General features: G+C 35.9%; 1 protein-coding gene across 4 annotated transcripts in view; it reads left to right on the forward strand.

The window, feature by feature from the left end:
* ANKRD12 (ankyrin repeat domain 12) overlaps positions 1-20,072 on the forward strand; it is a 149,490-nt gene that overhangs the window by 63,914 nt on the left and 65,504 nt on the right. For 3 of the 4 annotated variants that reach the window (XM_066246684.1, XM_066246685.1, XM_066246686.1), the window contains exons 3-5: positions 2,457-2,604; positions 10,285-10,353; positions 16,683-16,829. In XM_066246684.1, the coding sequence (XP_066102781.1) occupies positions 2,457-2,604; positions 10,285-10,353; positions 16,683-16,829 (364 nt within the window). The remainder of the gene's footprint in view (positions 1-2,456; positions 2,605-10,284; positions 10,354-16,682; positions 16,830-20,072) is intronic. The other variant, XM_066246687.1, reaches the window with a different exon arrangement.

The following is a 20,072-nucleotide window of genomic DNA, read 5'->3' on the forward strand; positions in this document are numbered from 1 at the left end:
TAGAGCCAAGTCTAGAGAAACAGTACCTGTACAATACCTTCATAGCCTGCGAAACCACAATAAAAGCTTTTGCTCATATTTCCCTCTTCTTTCTTTGCCTCCTCACCCTTCTCGGTGCTTACTTTTGTGGCCCTGTGTGATATGGCATGCCCCTTGTTGGGAACTGCGAGGAACAAACTGTCTTTCAGTGGCAGTGGGCTCCTGATCTGTTGGTCTCATCATACCTGAATAATTAAACCTACATTTTAAAGCAGCCTTATGAACAAAATGCATGCCTGTGAAGCTCCATTTCATTGGCATAAGTGAAAAAAACAAAACAAACAAACAAAAAAAAACAGATTAAGAGGATTTTAACAGTCACCTGGCCTGTGGTGGCGCAGTGGATAAAGTATCGACCTGGAATGCTGAGGTCGCTGGTTCGAATCCCTGGGCTTTCCTGGTCAAGGCACATACAGGAAGCAACTTCTATGAGTAGATGCTTCCTGCTTCTCCCCCTTCTTTCTCACTCTCCCTCTCTTTCTCTGTCTCTCTCTCCTTTCTCCTTCTCCTCTCTCCAAAAAATCAATAAATAAAATCTTACAAAAAGAAAAAATAGGATTTTACTTTGTAATTTAGAAATAGATAATAATGAAGCTTTTATTCTTCAATAATCTTTACCAGTTAAGATATAAGGGAGTCTTCCCAATATGCTAATAGATTTATCAAGAATTAGTGGAGTCTGTTCAGATGATAATATCACCTGTTAAGGATATCATATGGTTTTTCTTTAATATTTTAATAATAGTGAGATTATTGTCATAAGATTTTCTAATAAGGAACTATTCTTACATTCTTTGGAACAATCCTGCTTGACTATGATGCATGCTCTTTCTTGAAAATAAGGATTGGATTGTTTCTCATCTTTTAAGCAAGCTGTAGCACTGTTTATATGAAATGGAAAATATCAGTTCCTTGAATTTTTCTTTTATAAACTAATTTTTAGAAATGCATGTTTTCTAAAAAAATTTATTTTTTTTCAGGCCTTAGGTTTTTAGTGGTATAAAATTGAATGCTGTGATTTTTAACTTTTTTAAAAATTATTCTTAATTTATTGATGTTAGAGAGAGGAAGGGAGAGAGACAGAAACATTTCATTTCTGTATGTGCCCTGACCTAGGATCAAACTGGCAACCTCTTTGTGTCAGGATGATGCTCCAAACAACCACGTTATCTGACCAGGGCATTCTTATGTAACTTTTGAGCATCTCCTCTGGAATTGTACTTAAGTCTAAATCCCAATTTTTATTTTTCTCTTATCTCTCATTTTTATGATTAAATTTAGTAAAAGTTTTATTGTATTTTTCTTTTAGAGCCACTTTTTGGTTTTATTGATAAATTCTACTTTTTTTAAAAAGTCAGTATTTTTATTTCTTATGCCTCTTCTTCCCCCTTGTTTTACCCCTTGGTCTTCCTTTAGTTTATTTTCCATCTTGGGTTGAAAGCTAGTGTCTTCTTCAGTGTGCTTGTGAGAATCTCTACAGTTATGATGTCTTTATTATTTGAAGGCTATTCTTTTAAGCTCTCCTGCTAAGGTAATGTAGCTTAATTCTTAGTATCTGGCATGTTTTTCACAAAGGAGTTAACATCATAGCAGAGTTTAGATGTGCTATACCAATTCAGATTTTAGATTATAAGAGTGAACTTGATAATAACTGTAGAACTGTAGAAATCACCTGAATGAGTGGACACTAGATATTAATAAAGCACACATTATTTAATGTAGTCCCGAATCACTTTTTTTTTTTTTTTTTTTCATTTTTCTGAAGCTGGAAACAGGGAGAGACAGTCAGACAGACTCCCGCATGCGTCCGACCGGGATCCACCCGGCACACCCACCAGGGGCGATGCCCTGCCCACCAGGGGGCGATGCTCTGCCCATCCTGGGCGTCGCCATGTTGCGACCAGAGCCACTCTAGCGCCTGAGGCAGAGGCCACAGAGCCATGCCCAGCGCCCGGGCCATCTTTGCTCCAATGGAGCCTTGGCTGCGGGAGGGGAAAGGAGAGACAGAGAGGAAAGCGCGGCGGAGGGGTGGAGAAGCAAATGAGCGCTTCTCCTGTGTGCCCTGGCCGGGAATCGAACCCGGGTCCTCCGCACGCTAGGCCGACAGAATCACTTTTTCACATTTATATTTATTCATTGGTAATAATGTCTGTATTACACTTAGACATAGAGTTTTATTATAGTCAAGCTGTTTTGCTTGATTGTTATTTTAAAATTTTATTATTGAGCAAAAGGGAAGTACAAAACAAGATAGAAAAAAATTATAATTATTGAAACTTCATGAGTACGTTGAAGACAGTGATGATTCATAATACCCTCTACTTTTTTGTATGTTTGAAAATTTCTTTCATAAAGTATTTTTAATACTGTATTGCTTAACTAATGTTATAATTTTATTCATATTTGATTTTTGATAGAGTAAAGACAAGATTGCATCCTATAGCAGAACTCCAAAAATTGATCGAAGTGATGTGGGCAAGGAGATGAAAGAGAAATCGTCTATGAAACGCAAACTTCCTTTTACCATCAGCCCATCAAGAAATGAAGAACGAGATTCAGACACAGGTAGAATAATTTGTTTTCTATAAAATTTTAAATCATCTTATACTATGGTTTTTCTCATATCATTTCTCTTTTACCCCAATAGAGAAATTTTTATATTTTAGTGTTTCAGATTTACCATTTTGGGGCAGCAGTTCATATAGCACTCTCTCCAAACATGATATCTAATCAGAGATTAAAAAAAAAAAATTGCTTTTTTCCTTGCTCTCTTAATGTTTATTACAAATCTCATCACTTTCAGACTTAATGTTTTGAGGTGCATTTTATGTTGAAATTTATTCAGTGGTAAGGAATATAGGATGTGTAGATTTGAGGAAAAGTTATTGAGTTTTTGTGGATAAATTATTGAACACACCAAAGAAAGAAAATAGTTTAGGCATTTTAGATTCAGAAATGAATCAGAAATATATGCCTCCCACCCAAAAAAAGGGTGGGGGATTACTGAGGCAAACTGTCTAAATTATGGTACTTTTTTTCTCAAAATTTATATAGAGATGATACTTGGCATCAATTAATCTGTTATTCATAATAGATTAGAACCTTATTACCACTAATAATTTACTAGATTGTGTTTTAGCCCTGAACTAATCATTTCTTGAAACTAATATAAACTTGAATGTTTGCTATGTGTTCATTATAATTGTTTTACTCTTTGCATGAAAAATAGTGAACTATTCTTAAGAATGTTTTATCTTCACTCACAGAATGTTAGTTTTTCATGCAGAGTTTATATTATCCTACTTAGAGCTTTTTAGTTATCTTAATCATCAGTTTGGAAATGATAGGAAAATACCCTGAATATTTTTGGAGTGCCCTATGCTAACATAGCTTTAGGATAATATTTAGTATTTAGTATACACTTTTAGAAGTAAGTGGGTTGTAGGTAGGTCTCTTAGCTTGAACTAGAAATTGTTCTTAAACACATGATTCTCCTTATCCTTAAGAAATGTTCTCAAGCTATTACTAGATCACTTAGCTGAGAAGAGGTGCTTATGTATGTTTAGATTTAATAGATTTAACATATTTTCTCCCTGGAGGTCTTTTTACTAGTCATTTTTAAAGTACTTCTATAAGGTCTACCGGAAAATCTTGTTCGTTTTTGGACAAAACAAAACACAAATTTTTCTTACCGTCAATAAACTTTATTAAATAATATAATTGCCATTATTATTGATTTCTTGCCAGCGTGAGGGTAATTTGTATATCCCATTTTTGAAAAATGTTTTATCTTTTGATGCGAATAATTGAACCAGTGCTTGTTTGATATCTTCTTCATTTTTTAATTTTTTGCCCTTCAAAAAATTTTGTAAGGACAAAAACAAGTGATAGTCGGAGGGTGCTAAGTCCGGGGAATATGGTGGATGTGACAGACATGCTTCTGTAGCATTTCTTCCTTGTTGAAATTTGTAAAAATTACAGTGGCGTAAATGAACTTTATCAGTAGCCATGGGTACACTATCGCTTCACACATAAGACTAACGTGAATCAATTTTGTTTTAGTTAATTTGCTACATCAGTATGTATACATGAAGTGATAAAAATAGAGAGGCACACATGCGCCAAATAAACATGTGCTTACGTGTCAAAACTTGTGGTGATAGAGACAGAACTTTCCGGTAGACCTTAACCAGGTTTTGCTTTTTCCAGTGACAGTAATATTTCTACTAGTTCAAAGAAGGAATTTAGATAAATTCAAATATGTTAACATCTTTTTAGAAGTAAGGTTTCAAAATTATAACTTTCTCATGAGAACTTCTGATAGTATGTAGATCAGATAGATTATCTTTTTTTATTTAGAATAAAATAAAGGAGAAAGTGTTACTTAGGAAAACATGAACCATAGGCACTGAATAAACATGATCTAATTCATATTTTATTAATTGAGTTACATACTTTTCCCCTGCTATAATTTTTCCACTTACTGAGTTTTATTTATTTATTTTTTGTATTTTTCTGAAGTTGGAAACGGGGAGGCAGTCAGACAGATTCCTGCATGCGCCCAACCGGGATCCACCCGGCACGCCCACCAGGGGGCGATGCTCTGCCCATCTGGGGCGTTGCTATGTTGCAACCAGAGCCATTCTAGCCCCTGAGTCAGAGGCCATAGAGCCATCCCCAGCATCCCGGCCAACTTTGCTCCAATGGAGCCTCAGCTGCAGGAGGGGAAGAGAGAGACAGAGAGGAAGGAGAGAGGGAGGGTTGGAGAAGCAGATGGGCGCTTTTCCTTTGTGCCCTGGCCGGGAATCAAACTCAGGACTCCTGCACGTCAGGCGGACGCTCTACCACTGAGCCAACCGGCCAAGGCCCACTTACTGAGTTTTAATGGGATGTTGCAGCTCTCTCTCTTAGAGACTGTTTCATAACAAGCTCTTATTTTCCTTTTGGAAAGTATACATGCTAATGCTAAATAAGATTTTGATTGATTTAAACATGTGTATTTATATTTTTAATAGGTTGAATATATACAGTTTAGGAAATAATAGATGAAAGTTTGGTTTTACCCACATGTGTATATGTGTGCATGCACACACACACACACACACACACACAGCATTAAGAATAATTTCCCTAGTACCAAGGCAAATGTCTTATTTATAATCCAGCTATCTTATTTTTATTATTTAAAAAATTCTGAATACCATTATGTGATAATTTTCATTTAAAAGGTAATTATAGCATCAAATCTCATATTTGACATTAATTTTTAATGTAGTATACTGTATTTTAAATTATTACCTGAAATTATAAAGATATAAGATACAGAAGGGAGAAATATCTATAACACATATAACCCTCATCTTAATATATTTAGATCTCTTAAATGTGAAGAGAAAAACACAAAATAGGAAAATGGACAAAACCAACAGCAACAAAATTACATTTGGCAAAGAAATATATATAAAAAAATCAGTAGGAATTAAGGAAATACAATTTATAACAATGACCGGATTGTTGACCTATCATACCAAGTGGCCCCTGGTTGGAAGTAGGAACTTGCTTTATGTGCTAGGTTTAAATGACAGGAGTACATTGTTGGAGGTGAATATGACAACATATATCAAAAACTAAAAATTTGTTAACATTCGACTTAATTCTTAGACATTTAGTCTACTATATAAATAATTATTGATGAGGGGAAAAATTATCTTTAGGTATGTTTATCTCAGCATTGTTTATAATAGCAAAAATAAAATGCAGGAAATACTGTCAATACAGGATTTGGAATAATTTGTTAAATTTTGGTAAATCCAATGAATAAATACGATTTTATCCTTAAAGATAATATTGTAGAAGAATATGCAGTATGGAAAGATGTTTATAGTATATAAACTGGAAAATAGGTTAAGGAACTGTTCAGGTGCATTAAAGGTCATATTCTGTATATTAATATTTATCTGTATGTGTATGTATACAAGACAGGTATTAACACATATAGAAAGAAGGTTGTTTTGAAAGACTATTTCATTGTAGGACTAAGCCTAAACCTAATGGGTGTGTATGAGTCTCATACCAAAGGATTCACTGATACTCTTCTGTTTTAAAAATACATAGTTTTTTAAATGATTGCTTAAAATGTTTAATCTTATTTAAAAATTTTATGTGTATGTTTATATTTTAGTAGATGATGTAGAGAAGAAGCAATTTATTTTCTTTTTATGTTGAATTAAGATAAATTAATCAGACAGCTTTTTATTTAAAAATAGCACGTGTTTGATATTTTCCAATTCTTATGTAAATTTCTTTCTCTTTTTCTCTCTGTGTCTCCTAATTCCTTTGACTTTTTTTTTGTTTTTTTTGTTTTGTTTTGTATTTTTCTGAAGTTGGAAACGGGGAGGCAGTCAGCATGCGCCCGACCAGGATCCACTCCGCATGCCCACCAGGGGGTGATGCTCTGCCCATCTGGGGCGTCGCTCTGTTGCAACCTGAGCCACTCTAGCACCTGAGACAGAGCCACAGAGCCATCCTCAGTGCCTGGGCCAACTTTGCTCCAATGGAGCCCTGGCTGCGGGAGGGGAAGAGAGAGACAGAGAGGAAGGAGAGGGGGACGGGTGGAGAAGCAGATAGGTGCTTCTCCTGTTGCCCTAGCTGGGAATCGAACCCAGGACTCCTGCATGCCAGGTGGATGCTCTACCACTGAGCCAACTGGCCAGGGCTAGTTCCTTTGACTTTATATATCTGAGGGATACTTGGAATAATGTTCATCAGGTGTTAACCTTTTATTTCCAGGATTTGGGTAATTTTTAATTTTGTATAGCTTGAATTTTTAAAATAATGAACATATTTTATAAAACAGTCATTACTCTTTAAATATATATATATATATATTCATATTGTCCAAGGAGGCTTAGTGGTCCCAAAGTCAGCAATAATGCCTTCAGTGGGATGAATCATTCTTAGTCTTCATTTTGAGTTACCCTAGTGTAAACTGCTATGCCTATGTTCATCACGGACTGGGTTCTTTTCATTTTTCTGCTCTGCCACCCTTAGCTCATACACGGGCTTAGTCGTTAGCATTTTGCCTTATAGTCAAAAGAAATTATCTACTTCTTCCTGGCCAGAAAATAGGAGAGAAAGGACCAAGGGCAAAAGTATTTTTCTCTCAGTAAGGCTTTGCCTTTTTTATTGATGAAACAACTCTCTTAGGGACTTCTGCCTGCATCTCATTGGTTAGGCTACACTTAGTTGCTGCGGAATCTGAAAAGTCAGATATTTTTATCTGAGCAAATTGTCACCCCAATCCAAATTGGAGTATTTTTGGTAAGAAGGAGAAATTGAGTATTGGGTAGGTACTTTATGGTATTGCCACTATATAGTATAAAGTTTTTGGCACAGTAATTAATGACATATTCCTACCTAAGCAAACTTTATTTTTGCACAGTTGTAAAATCATACTTATTTTTTTCCCTAGTCTAATGGTATCCAAGGGAAAGCCAAAATCCCTTGTCATGAAAGTACTGACCAGCACTCTTGAGGCTACACCTGAGAGAACCTCTTCTTTGCCTCGAAACTAAATTTGCAGTTATTTTATTATGAGTAATACCATCAAAAGCATTTTTGCACATTGTATTTTTATTATACCCTGAGTTATTTCTTTCTTTTCATTCCTAGGAGAAGAGTTACAAGATTAAAGGATTAAACATTTCTGTGATATTTCTCCAAAATAATTATACTTAGTTATAAAGCCCTTAGCAGTATATAAATATTCTTTAACCTCAAACAACATGGGACACAGGTTTTTCTTTAGGTTTTGATAAATCTGTTATATAGAGGTAATGAGTAGTACTTCGTAATTTTAGTTCGTATGTTTAAATAAGTAGAAAAATACAACATCCTTTCACTTTTTAAAATATTCCTTTGCTCTTTGGAAGTGTTATTTATTTGATTACTAACTTTATCTTTTGGCATATGTTGATAATGTAGTATGAAAAGTCCAAAGACCATGGTGATAATTGTAAGAGCATGTTCAGATGTTTTAAGCTAAATCTTCTCTGCCAGTCAGCATTAGAAGTTTAGTTTTCTTTAAGCTTTCAATGTAGGACTAGCCTATTTATTATGACTCAAGCAAATTTGGAGAAAGGAACTTTTTTTTGTGACAGAGACAAGAGAGAGAGAGGGACAGACAGACAGGAAGGGAGAGAGACGAGAAGCATCAGTTCCTTGTTGTAGCACCTTAGTTGTTCATTGATTTCTCATACGTGCCTTGACGGAGGTGGGGGGCAACAGCAGACAGAGTGACCCCTTGCTCAAGCCAGCGACCTTGGGTTCAAGCTGGTGAGCCTTGCTCAAACCAGATGAGTCTGTGCTCAAGCTGGCGACCTCGGGGTTTTGAACGTGGGCCCTCCGCATCCCAGTCCGACTCTGTATCCATTGCACCACCGCCTGGTCAGGCAGAAAAGAACTTTGTAAAATGAGAAAAATATAATTTTTTCTGGTAACTGTGTTAAAGGAGCAAATAAAATCCATGTTCTTAATCACCTTTTGGTGATTTTCATGGATGTTATTTATTACTGATTTATTCCCATCTCTCTCCCAAGATTTTTTATTATATAAGTGCAAACCTTTTAAATCATTCTTGGTATTTTTTATTTATTATTATTCTCTTACAATCCAAAACAGCATGTTAACTTAAAAAGATGGCTTTTAAAATACAAGTATTGCTTGTGGTGCCTTGCTATAAAGACTGTATAGATAATTGCTCTGTTTAGAACTTAAGAGTTTTTCAAAAACCTCGGTCAATAGCAATAGGAAGAAGAAATGGCTTGAGTAGAGGGATAGGATATAGAAGCTTTTAATTTTCTAGCTCCTCAAATTTTTATAGAATACATATTCAAATGCTCCATACTTATTTGAGTAAAATCCAAAGAGTGTATGGAGTGAGGTGGGTTGATTACTTCCAAAGGAAGATTTGGATAAACTGTTATACTGCTCCCTTACATTAATGATGTAATTGAAAGTTCACTTTATCCACTATGCTTTAATCTGTTACAATAATATCATCTGCTTTAAATAGTCCATTTAATTCTATTTATTAGCATAACTTCTTGGTTGTCACTTTTCTTTGTTATATAATCTGTGGAGGCCACTTAAAATTGTTACTTGTCTTTAAATGAAATTTTAAATATTCTTCATGGAATTCTTCTAGTGGCTAATTTAATGTATTCAATATTGAAATGTAAGTGTTCATTGAAAGGCTTGTCATCAATCCATTTAAACCCCCCTTGCTTTAGAATTGTTCTTAATGTTATTAACAGTTGTACTTTCAATTGATTGAGCCTTCTTATCACTAAACTTTTAGGCTTATCTTTAAAACTTTCCAGTGCTATGTTTAGAGGTTGCTTGTGTTCCAAATGCTTCCTTTTTTTTTCTATTTTTAGTTTTTGTTTTCTTATACCTCAGTGAACTCATATATAATGTTCATAATAATGATACTAGAAAGAATGTGTCAATAAGTTAAGAATATGAATATCAGAATAATATTGTGAGTTAAAATAGCATGTTTTTTATAAGTAAAAATACCTGCTCTAACCATATTGCAAAAAGTTCTCCATAATTTATTTGTTATGAATTGTTAGGCAGAATTCCATATTCTTATCTTAGCTGACAAACTTACTTAGATTTAGGCTGTTCTTTCTAAGAGGTCTTTAGTAATGGTTTAGTGTAGTATTTCCATACTATTTGAAATGTGTATAATTTACAGAAAGTCCTATAGTCTAGAATTATACAGTAGTCCAAAGTGTTCTATTGTCTTCTGAGTTGTTTTGGCCCTCATAATACAAAAAGGGTGATTAAAGTCCATTATTCAAGTTTTCTAAAGACAAATTCTAAACAGACGGTGATAGTACTACAATTTTTATCATTATTCACAGATTAAAATAATATATAACCTCAAAGGCTATGATATGTTTTAATAGTTTTAATAAACAGCATCAGTAATATTTATTGAAGACTGTATGGTTGACTTTCTTAACTTTAATATTCTAGTTGGAGAAATTGAATTCTTAGGTATGGTTTATACTATACCTGTGTTTTACATGTCTTTTGCCTTTACTCTAAAAATAACCTTTTGGGAAAACAGTGATTATCATTGACTAATTAGTGGTCTTTTGAAAAATGTTGGTTTGTTGAATTCTGCATTTCCTTTCGTGTGCTTTTTTCTTTTCTCCTGTCTTTCTCATTCTGTAGATTCAGATCCAGGACATACAAGTGAAAATTGGGGGGAGAGACTTATATCTTCTTACAGGACATATTCAGGTAATTAGATTATCAGGGGCTCCTGTTTAGCCAGTGGTTTCTGTCATTTACACTTAATTATTGTACTATAAATAACTTACATCATATCCAATACCTGCTATGTATGAATATTATAAGCAAGACTACTGTGTAACGGCCATTCAGATGTTGTACAGTACAACCTGGGGGCACCATTTGTATAGAAAATAATGTGAAAGTCCCTTGTTGCAGCCCCTATAGGAAGATATCCAAGGTGCCTAGTCTCTTTTACTATATACCCTTCACAAGTTATACCAAAAGTACTGATTTTAATAGATAATGTTATCTAACCCTTTAATTGCAGGGTTTTTTAAAAAACAGATATTTTATAAAATTTTTGAGATGAATTGTTTAGCCTATTGATTTTACTGTCTATGTTGAAATTAAAGGTGGGTTAAAACACCAGCTTTCCTGGAAAAATACCATTAACTGTGTTGGAACCTCTCGATTTGACTATGGTACCAGGTATTATGCTTCATAATTGCTCCAGATAGAAGAATATAAGAGGATATATAAATACTATTATTTTAAAATAAAAAATAAGTGTACAGTATTGTTCAGTATGTGACAACTAATTAATTATGTTGTCTTTTTTTAATGGACTTACATTTTTATATTTGAATATTTTTTAACGTAAAATATTACTTAGTCCCTTAAGTATCTAAGTGTCTACTTTTCAGCATGTGATATTTAACTATGAATTCTGAAGTAAAACTTCTGTTTCTGATACATTCACTTTATTTTATGAATTTGTACAGGTGGTGTAGAATCAATTAATTATTCTTAAAATTATCCTGAAAGCTGGCCCTGGCCAGTTGGCTCAGCGGTAGAGCGTCGGCCTGGCGTGCGGGGGACCCGGGTTCGATTCCCGGCCAGGGCACATAGGAGAAGCGCCCATTTGCTTCTCCAACCCCTCCCTCCTTCCTCTCTGTCTCTCTCTTCCCCTCCCGCAGCCAAGGCTCCATTGGAGCAAAGATGGCCCGGGCGCTGGGGATGGCTCCTTGGCCTCTGCCCCAGGCGCTAGAGTGGCTCTGGTCGCGGCAGAGCGAGCCGGGAGGGGCAGAGCATCGCCCCCTGGTGGGTGTGCCGGGTGGATCCCGGTTGGGCGCATGCGGGAGTCTGTCTGACTGTCTCTCCCCGTTTCCGGCTTCGGAAAAATACCAAAAGAAAAAAGAAAAAAAAGAAAAAAAAATTATCCTGAAAGCTATTAATTGAGCTGATAAGTCCGTGGTACTTGGTTATCAAAATTTGGGGGTGGGAGTGATATTTATATTCAGCATTAAGTTTAAAAGGCACTTACTATGGAGGTCAGTGTACTTTTCTAAGCTGGGACACCAAAGTGCCAGGGTATACCTGAAAGGCCTGTATGTGATTAATCCATTCATAATCTGAGTATCTGCTGGAAATCTAAAGATAAAAGCACTCAACTGTTAGAGATTTGTGTACTTTAGAACCAAAGAGTGATGGCAACATTATTTTTCTCAGAACTGAAGTATACACATTCCAAACATGATTGATTTAGTAGTGTTCACCTGTATTTGAGTTGTTACCTTACACAATGACTGCTTTGTAGGAAAATGACGTACATATCCTTTAGTTTTTGAGATAGTGAGAAATTTATGAACCAGTTCTCCAAGAAAAACAATTTTATCTCCTTAATATGTATATTCTACACTTAATTGGGATGTTCAGTGTTGAGCTTTCTGTTTATTCCGACAAGACCTGAAAAGAAAGCATTTTTTCCCCCAAAGTTAGAAGTGGGGAGGCTAGTCAGACAGACTCCGCATGTGTCCGACTGGGATCCACCCGACCGGGATCTACCCGGCATGCCCACAAGTGGGCGATGCTCTGCCCTTCTGGGGCGTTGCTCCCCTGCAATCAGCCATTCTAGTGCCTGAGGTGGAGGCCATGGAGCCATTCTCAGCACCTGGGCCAACTTTGCTCCAGTGGAGCCTTGGCTGTGGGAGGGGAGGAGAGACAGAGAGAAAGGAAAGGGAGAAGGGTGGAGAAGCAGATGGGTGCTTCTCCTGTGTGCCCTGGCCGGGAATCGAACCCAAGACTTCCACACACTGAGCGGATGCTCCACCGCTGATAAACCAGCCAGGGCCTATTATTTTCCAAATTTTAAGACAGAGACATCTCTATATTTCTAAAGGTCCTCTGAACCTTGAAATAAAGAGTATTGGATTGTTGAAATGTGCATTTTCCTGATTTTCTTTAGTCACTTGAATTTATTTATTTATTTTTAAATGTTATCTGTTGCCTTTTTTTTTTGTCTTTATTTTTTTCTATTTTTTTAACCTTTTATTTTTATTGAATCCAGAGAGAGGAAGGGGGGTAAGGGGGAGACAGAAGCATCAATCTGTTTCTGTATGTGCCCCGGCCAAGGACCGAACCAGCCACCTCTGCATTGCAGGACAATGCTCCAGCCAAGTGAATTTATTTTTTTTAAATCTGTAGGATGTCTGAGTGCAGTTTCAAGTCTATAGACTGTGCTTTAAATGAGTACATGCATCAGTATTCTTGTGTTAAATTTTAAAATGCTGACTGGTTATATAGACACATAAATACACATTTTAGTTACTGAAACTTGAGAAGTACCCAACTATTTCAAATATGTAGTGTATAATCACTTTTTTACTTACGGCAGATCAGAGGAAGCAATTTCTTCTGATGATAGATCTGAACTAGCCAAAGCTTTGTTGACTGCTTTAAACTTGAAAAAGCATACTTTGGGACATGTTACTCTAACTTATAATTCTGAAGAATGATATATAGTTATCCCTAACCTAACTATCTTACACCTGCTACTGTTTACTTGCCTTCCTTTCCTACCTCATGTAAAATGTGAACTCAGCCAAATGATTAAAGTCACTCAAAGAAAAAACAAAATTTAAATTGGATACTAGTATCTATTTCAAATTTTTGCTTGAATATTTAGAATATATCCTATTTATTTATTGTGACATACAGGTAGAGAGAGAGAGAGGGACAGATACGGAGAGAGATGAGAAGCATCAATTCTTATTTGCAGCTCCTTAGTTGTTCATTGATTGCTTTCTCATATGTACCTTGTCTGGGGGGCTACAGCAGAGTGAGTGACCCCTTGCTCAAGCTAGCGACCTTTGGGCTCAAGTCAGCTACAGCAGGGTCAAGTGTATGATCCTATGCTCAAGCCAGCGACCTCATGCTCAAGCTGGTGAGCCTGCGCTCAAGCTGACTACCTCAGGGTTTTGAACCTGGGTCCTCTGCATCCCAGTCCAACATTCTATTCACTGCTCCACTGCCTGGTCCGGCTAATTTATTTATGTTTTTCAAAATGTAATAATTATATCTTTGGTTATTGGATAGCATGGAATTCTAAGAATTTTATAAGTATCCTTCTTGTAAATTAATTATATATCTCTTTAGAGTATTTTTTAAAATATATTAAAATGCAATTTAAACAATAAAATCAGTTTTGCAAATACGACAAATTTTTCTCCAAAATTTTAGAAATTTTTAGAGAACGATATTACGTATTGTTTTGTGCTCCAATTACTAGATTTTACTTATTTTTCTTACTACACCTTCTTTTACTTTCTATACAGGTTTTATACTATTAGATATTTTTAAGAGTAAAGTACATTTATTATATTTAAATATTTGTTATTCAGATGGAAAACCATTAGAACCACAACAGTTTAGGTCTCATTAAATACAAGAGAATCAAAATGAACAGAATATTATTAGGAGAAAGTATGTATTTTAGAAAAATAAAGTCTTTTTCAAAAGACCCATTTAGGACTTTATAAGAAATTTAGTACATTAGGTGAAACCATGCTATAGCTGGATTTACACTAAATGGATCATTGATGATAATGAAATGTGGAAAGTGAAGGTACTATATTAGAACTGTTAATAAAGACTTTAATCTTGACATTTTTCATTTTTGTTATGTAAAATCATCAATAAAAGGGATGTTTTAGGAGCTGTTGAACCTTGAGTGTTTTGTGGACAGAGGATTTTAAATACTGGGAACTTTTAATTTTTCTAGGCCATTAGGATGGCAGTATGGTCTAAGTGGTACACTGTAAGAATTTTTACTCTTAAATTCTTATGCTGTAAGTAATAATATTCAATAATGTTTAAATATCAAACTTATTGGTTTCTTGAAACTTGCTAGATTAACAAATGCTTATTTCCTAGAGTAGTCTAGAGGCTGGCCATATCTGCCTAAAATACCACAATATTGACAACTAAGCCATTTCTTCTTCCACTCATTTTTGTTATTTTTTTAAATTAATTAATTAATTTATTTTTTATTGGGATGACATGGTTGCCAAACCATACAGGTTTCAAGTATATAACTCAATGTAACCTCACCTATACAAATTTTACTTATTTTTGTAGCTCCTCTTTTCAGGACTCTCAAACCCGAATCAGTAAATCCCAGTTATTTGTATAGGGTTTCCCAAAAAATACATACTTAAGTAGTTAATAGGCTGCATTAGTTTTTTTGTTTTTTTGGGTTTTTTTCTTTGTTTTTTTTTTAGCAGCAAAGAGAAAGAGACAGGAACATCGAGCTGCTCCTGTATGTACCCTGACTGGGGGCTCGAACCAACAACCTCTGCACTCCAGGATGATGTTCCAACCAACCCAGCTATCTGGCCAGGGCTTACTTTTTTTCATTTTTATTTTTTTAAGAGACAGAGAGGAAAGGAGAGAGAGGGAAGTGGGAAGGGAAGCATTCATTTGTTGTGCCACTCAGTTGTACATTCATTGGTTGCTTCCTGGCAGTGCCCTGACCAGGAATTGAATCTACAATCTTGCATTTTGGGACTAAGCTCTTAACCTACTGAGCTAACCAGCCAGTACCTGCATTAACTCTTGTACGGCCACCTGAATTAACTCCCAGAGATCCTAAAGGAAGAACAGCTATTTATATTTCTTTGACCTCTGAAATCTAGTTCCATCTTTTTTTTTCTTTGAAGTGCGAGCAGAGAGACAGACTCCTGCATGCACCCAGACCGGGATCCACCTGGCAACCCCCTTCTGGGGCTGATGCTCTGCCCATCTGCCCGCTCTGTTCCGCAGCAACTGAGCCATTTCAGCATCTGAGGCGAGGCCCTGGAGCCATCCTCAGCACCTGGGGCCAATTTGCTGGAACAATTTGAGCCATGGCTGTGGGAGAAAGAGGGAGGGAGAAAGAGAGGAGGTGGAGATGTGGAGAAGCTGATGGTCACTTCTCCGATGTGCCCTGACTGGGAATGGAACCTAGGACCTCCACATATGCATAATTGAGCCAACTGGCCAGGGCCTAGTTCCATCTTAATTTTCTCAGCTCTTAATTGGGAATGCTGGCTGCATTGCCAAAGGATTTCCCAAATAGCTGAGTCTGAGAGTGTTATGACAGATCAAATCTCTAAAAATCTTGAGACATCATTGAATTTTCAGAGGATTCCTGTTAACCACTCCCCCCCCAACACACACACACACACACACACACACACACACACAATCTTTAATTTGTTCTTTTATAGCTTTGATTAATATTTCTTGTTCAGTTTTCCTATAACTAGAATAAAGTGATTCAGTGCTTTTCATCATTAATTACTAGATGCATTTTACATTTATCTTACATTTATCTTCTTAGAAGATCACATAAATCGCCTGACCTGTGGTGACACAGTGGATAAAGCGTCAACCTGGAAACACTGAGGTTGCCGGTTCAAAACCCTGGCTTGCCTGGTCAAGGCACATATGGGAGTTGATGCTTCCTGCTCCTCCCCTTCTCTCTCGCTCTCTCCCCCCTCCCCAAAAATGAATGAATGAATGAATGAATGAATGAATAAATAAATAAATAATCTTAAAAAAATAAAAAAAAAGACGATCACATAAATCAGTAGAATTAGAGAAGTAATTTGAAGGAACATTGCTCTATAGGCTTAACAATAATTAAAAAATAAAATAATAATGAATGGAAGAGAAGTTCTAAAGATGTAACACTAAGGAATGTTCAATATGTTATTGAGAAAGGTACATTTTAGAAGAACAAATCATTAAAACACAAATTTTACTGGGAGTAAATTTCCAGATGTTACTAGCTTTCTGAAAACAACAGAAAAGGCTATTTTTTTTTTCCAAAGCATTCAGGAAGAAAATTGTATAATATAATAGAAGTCAAGGCTCTTTTTGTCTGCCTATTTGCTGGTTCATATATTGTACATGTTTCTTATATACATGTATAACATCTGTTTTTAAAAAGATATATATTGCTTTTGAGTGTTTACATTTGTTTCAGATTCTTACATACTTATTAATAATTCCAGAGAAAGAAGGTCCAGAAAAGAAGAAAACAAAAAAGGAAGCTGGAAATAAGAAGTCCACACCAGTTAGCATTCTTTTTGGTTATCCACTCTCAGAGCGAAAGCAGATGGCACTTCTTATGCAGATGACAGCAAGAGACAACAGTCCAGGTGATACTTACCATCACTGAGTTCATGTTTATCCTTAGTTTTCCTCAGACTCCAACCTTAACAATTATTTTTAGCTTTTTAAAACTTTTATGCTTCCTAGATTTAATCAGAATTTCTTATATAAATAAGTTTGTAACTTTACATTTATTTGTGTGGCAATTGTTTATTGTCTCTTTTACTAGATGAGAAACTATATAAGACCTGGGATCTTGATGTTTAGTGGACATGCAATAAATATTTGTCAACTAAAATGAGCAACTTAGAAATTGGTCATTGAACTTGAAAAATCTGTTACTACTTTTTCCTCACCCATTTCCGTAAAGCTGCTTCTAGGTTTATAGCTTGCTTTTCAGTTCACTAGCACCCCTCTGATAAACTCATAATCTTATCATATTATTACTTTTAGAAGCAAGAATTTAATCCAGGTTTTATTGTTTGTTGTTTATTGCTTATGATCTAGATTATAAAAGGAAAATACAGAGTAAGGCAAAAGTAGGTTTACAGTTATTTGTGTGGCAAATATATAGTACAATAATTAGTAAATAATAATACAAGAATAAACTTGTGTTTCACATACTCATAACTGTAAACTTACTTTGCCCTACCCTGTATCTGCAGTGTATTATGTAAATTTATCTCATATTTCATTTCCACTTCCAGTTAAGGAAGTGTGTATGTGTTTTTGTGTGTTTATTCATGTTCTGTGCCCTCCAAAAATAATTGAAGATGGCTTATCAACAGGATCAAAACAAAAAGAGAACAAACAAACCAACCTGGTAATTTATTAAGAGGAGCAAAGAAGAGATAAAACCCAGACAGTTGGGTTGACATAGTTATTACTGTTGAGCATTGAGTTTTGCTATGCATTCTGGCAAGTAACACAAAAGAAAATGTTTAAGTTGTATAATTCTCATTGAATGATACAAGAAAGTAAATCACTTGTCCAGAGAAAATATATTTTCTTTGGCTCTGTATTCAAGGCATCTTTGTATAAGGCTGTGGATAACATAACAGACGCTATTGAAGTGCATTGCGAAGGACATAATTTTTCCAGTGATTTTTACTTTGTTGGCTCTTTTAAAAAAACTAGGACAGCATGGTAAACTATCTAGAGTTGTATCAATTTCAATCAAAGCAAGAGTATATCTAATATCTTTCACTAATGAAAATATGTTAGGGCTCCTGCTTCTTTAAGTAGAGCATGTAGTTTTTAGTTATTCTTCCACCTTTCCATCACGCCTTGAGAAAGAGCGTGACCAACTTAAAGATATTTTACAGTGTTAAAGCTTGAAACATTTCTGTAAAATATTGACTTAGAGTCAGATTTAATAGTTAGATGGGAAGACTTTTAACTTTTAAAACTGATTTTTAATACTATGAACCTCTATATTTAGAATAAAGAATTGATACAATCAGGCAATAAGTTAAAGTCCTCTCTCATCTTTAATAACCTTCCCCCTTGAGAGGCAATGACTATTAAGTTTCTCCTAGAAATTTTCTAGCCATAAACATGTAAATATATCTCGTTATAGTTTTTAAATATAAGATTATGTTTTAATAGTGTTCTGCCATTGGTTCTGTTTTTTAAATTTTTTATTGAATTTATTGTGGTGACATTAGTTAATAAAATTACACAGGTTTCAAGTGTACGATTCTATAATGCAATTGGCTCTTCTTATTTAAGGGTACATTGTAGTCAACTTTATTAATATATGTAGAATTTGAGTAGTAAGCTTTTGAAATATCAAATGTTTGCCAGCATATAGATAAGTTTGGAGTTTAGTGTTTATTGTTTTATCCATTTCATAATTAAGTTTTCATATTTTTGTTATGTTTAACCTGCTTGCCATTATAGATAGTACTATTCTTTTTATTTTGTATGTGTGGATATTGTTTTGGTATGGCTTACAAAATTTTGTATGAATTCCTTTCAAGTTGTGTGAATTAAAAGTTTGTTCTTTTGTTTTTAAGAAACCCAACAGCTAATTTTCTTAATAAGTAATTTGACTAGAAAGATAATAAAATTTATTTATTCATTCAACAAATACTGTTTGGGTACCACTATGTACCAAGAAGTCCTCAAGGACATCAAGATATAGTGGTGATCTTTGAAAGACACAGATAGGAAACTGATAATGACACAGTATACTTTAAAATTCAAAAGGTAAATGTTAAACTTTCTTCTTACTGAGGAAAATAGCTTTTACTTTAGTGCTCTAATTATGCTAGAAAATTATTTTCCACAGACTTATTTCTCTTAGAGCAGTTGTTTCTTTTAAATAGTTGTAAATATCAGAATTAATTATTAACAGCATATATGTCTTGAATCCTTAACTGATTAAAAACACAGTATTTTGTTTTGTTTTGTTTTTTTCCGTACTAGTTATGAAATGGAGAGGAGAGGACATTTGACCTCATCTAGTTTACCATTCTTCTGATATAGAAGCTGAAATAAAAATCAAAAGAATCATAAACCCTGGCCGGTTGGCTCAGCGCTAGAGCGTCAGCCCAGCATGTGGAGGTCCTGGGTTTGATTCCTGGCCAGGGCACACAGGAGAAGCGCCCATCTGCTTCTCCCCCCTTCCCTCTCTCTTTTCTGTCTCTCTCCTCCCCTCCTGCAGCCAAGGCTCCATTGGAGCAAAGTTGGCCCAGGCGCTGAGGATGGCTCCATGGCCTCCGTCTCAGGTGCTAGAATGGCTTCAATTGCAGTGGAGCAATTCCCCAGATGGGCAGAGCATCACCCAGTAGTGGGCATGCTGGGTGGATCCCGGTCAGGCACATGCAGGAATCTGTCTGCCTGCCTCCCCTCCACTTCTCACTTTGGAAAAATACAAAAAAAAAAGGAATCGTAACAAAGCACATTTTTCTCTTTTTTTTTTTTTTTTTTCATTTTTCTGAAGCTGGAAACGGGGAGAGACAGTCAGACAGACTCCCGCATGCGCCCGACCGGGATCCACCCGGCACGCCCACCAGGGGCGACGCTCTGCCCACCAGGAGGCGATGCTCTGCCCCTCCGGGGCGTCGCCATGTTGCGACCAGAGCCACTCTAGCGCCTGAGGCAGAGGCTACAGAGCCATCCCCAGCGCCCGGGCCATCTTTGCTCCAATGGAGCCTTGGCTGTGGGAGGGGAAGAGAGAGACAGAGAGGAAAGCGCGGCGGAGGGGTGGAGAAGCAAATGGGCGCTTCTCCTATGTGCCCTGGCCAGGAATCGAACCTGGGTCCTCCGCACGCTAGGCCGACGCT

The sequence above is a fragment of the Saccopteryx bilineata genome, chromosome 11 (assembly GCF_036850765.1).
Source record: "Saccopteryx bilineata isolate mSacBil1 chromosome 11, mSacBil1_pri_phased_curated, whole genome shotgun sequence".
NCBI lineage: Eukaryota > Metazoa > Chordata > Mammalia > Chiroptera > Emballonuridae > Saccopteryx > Saccopteryx bilineata.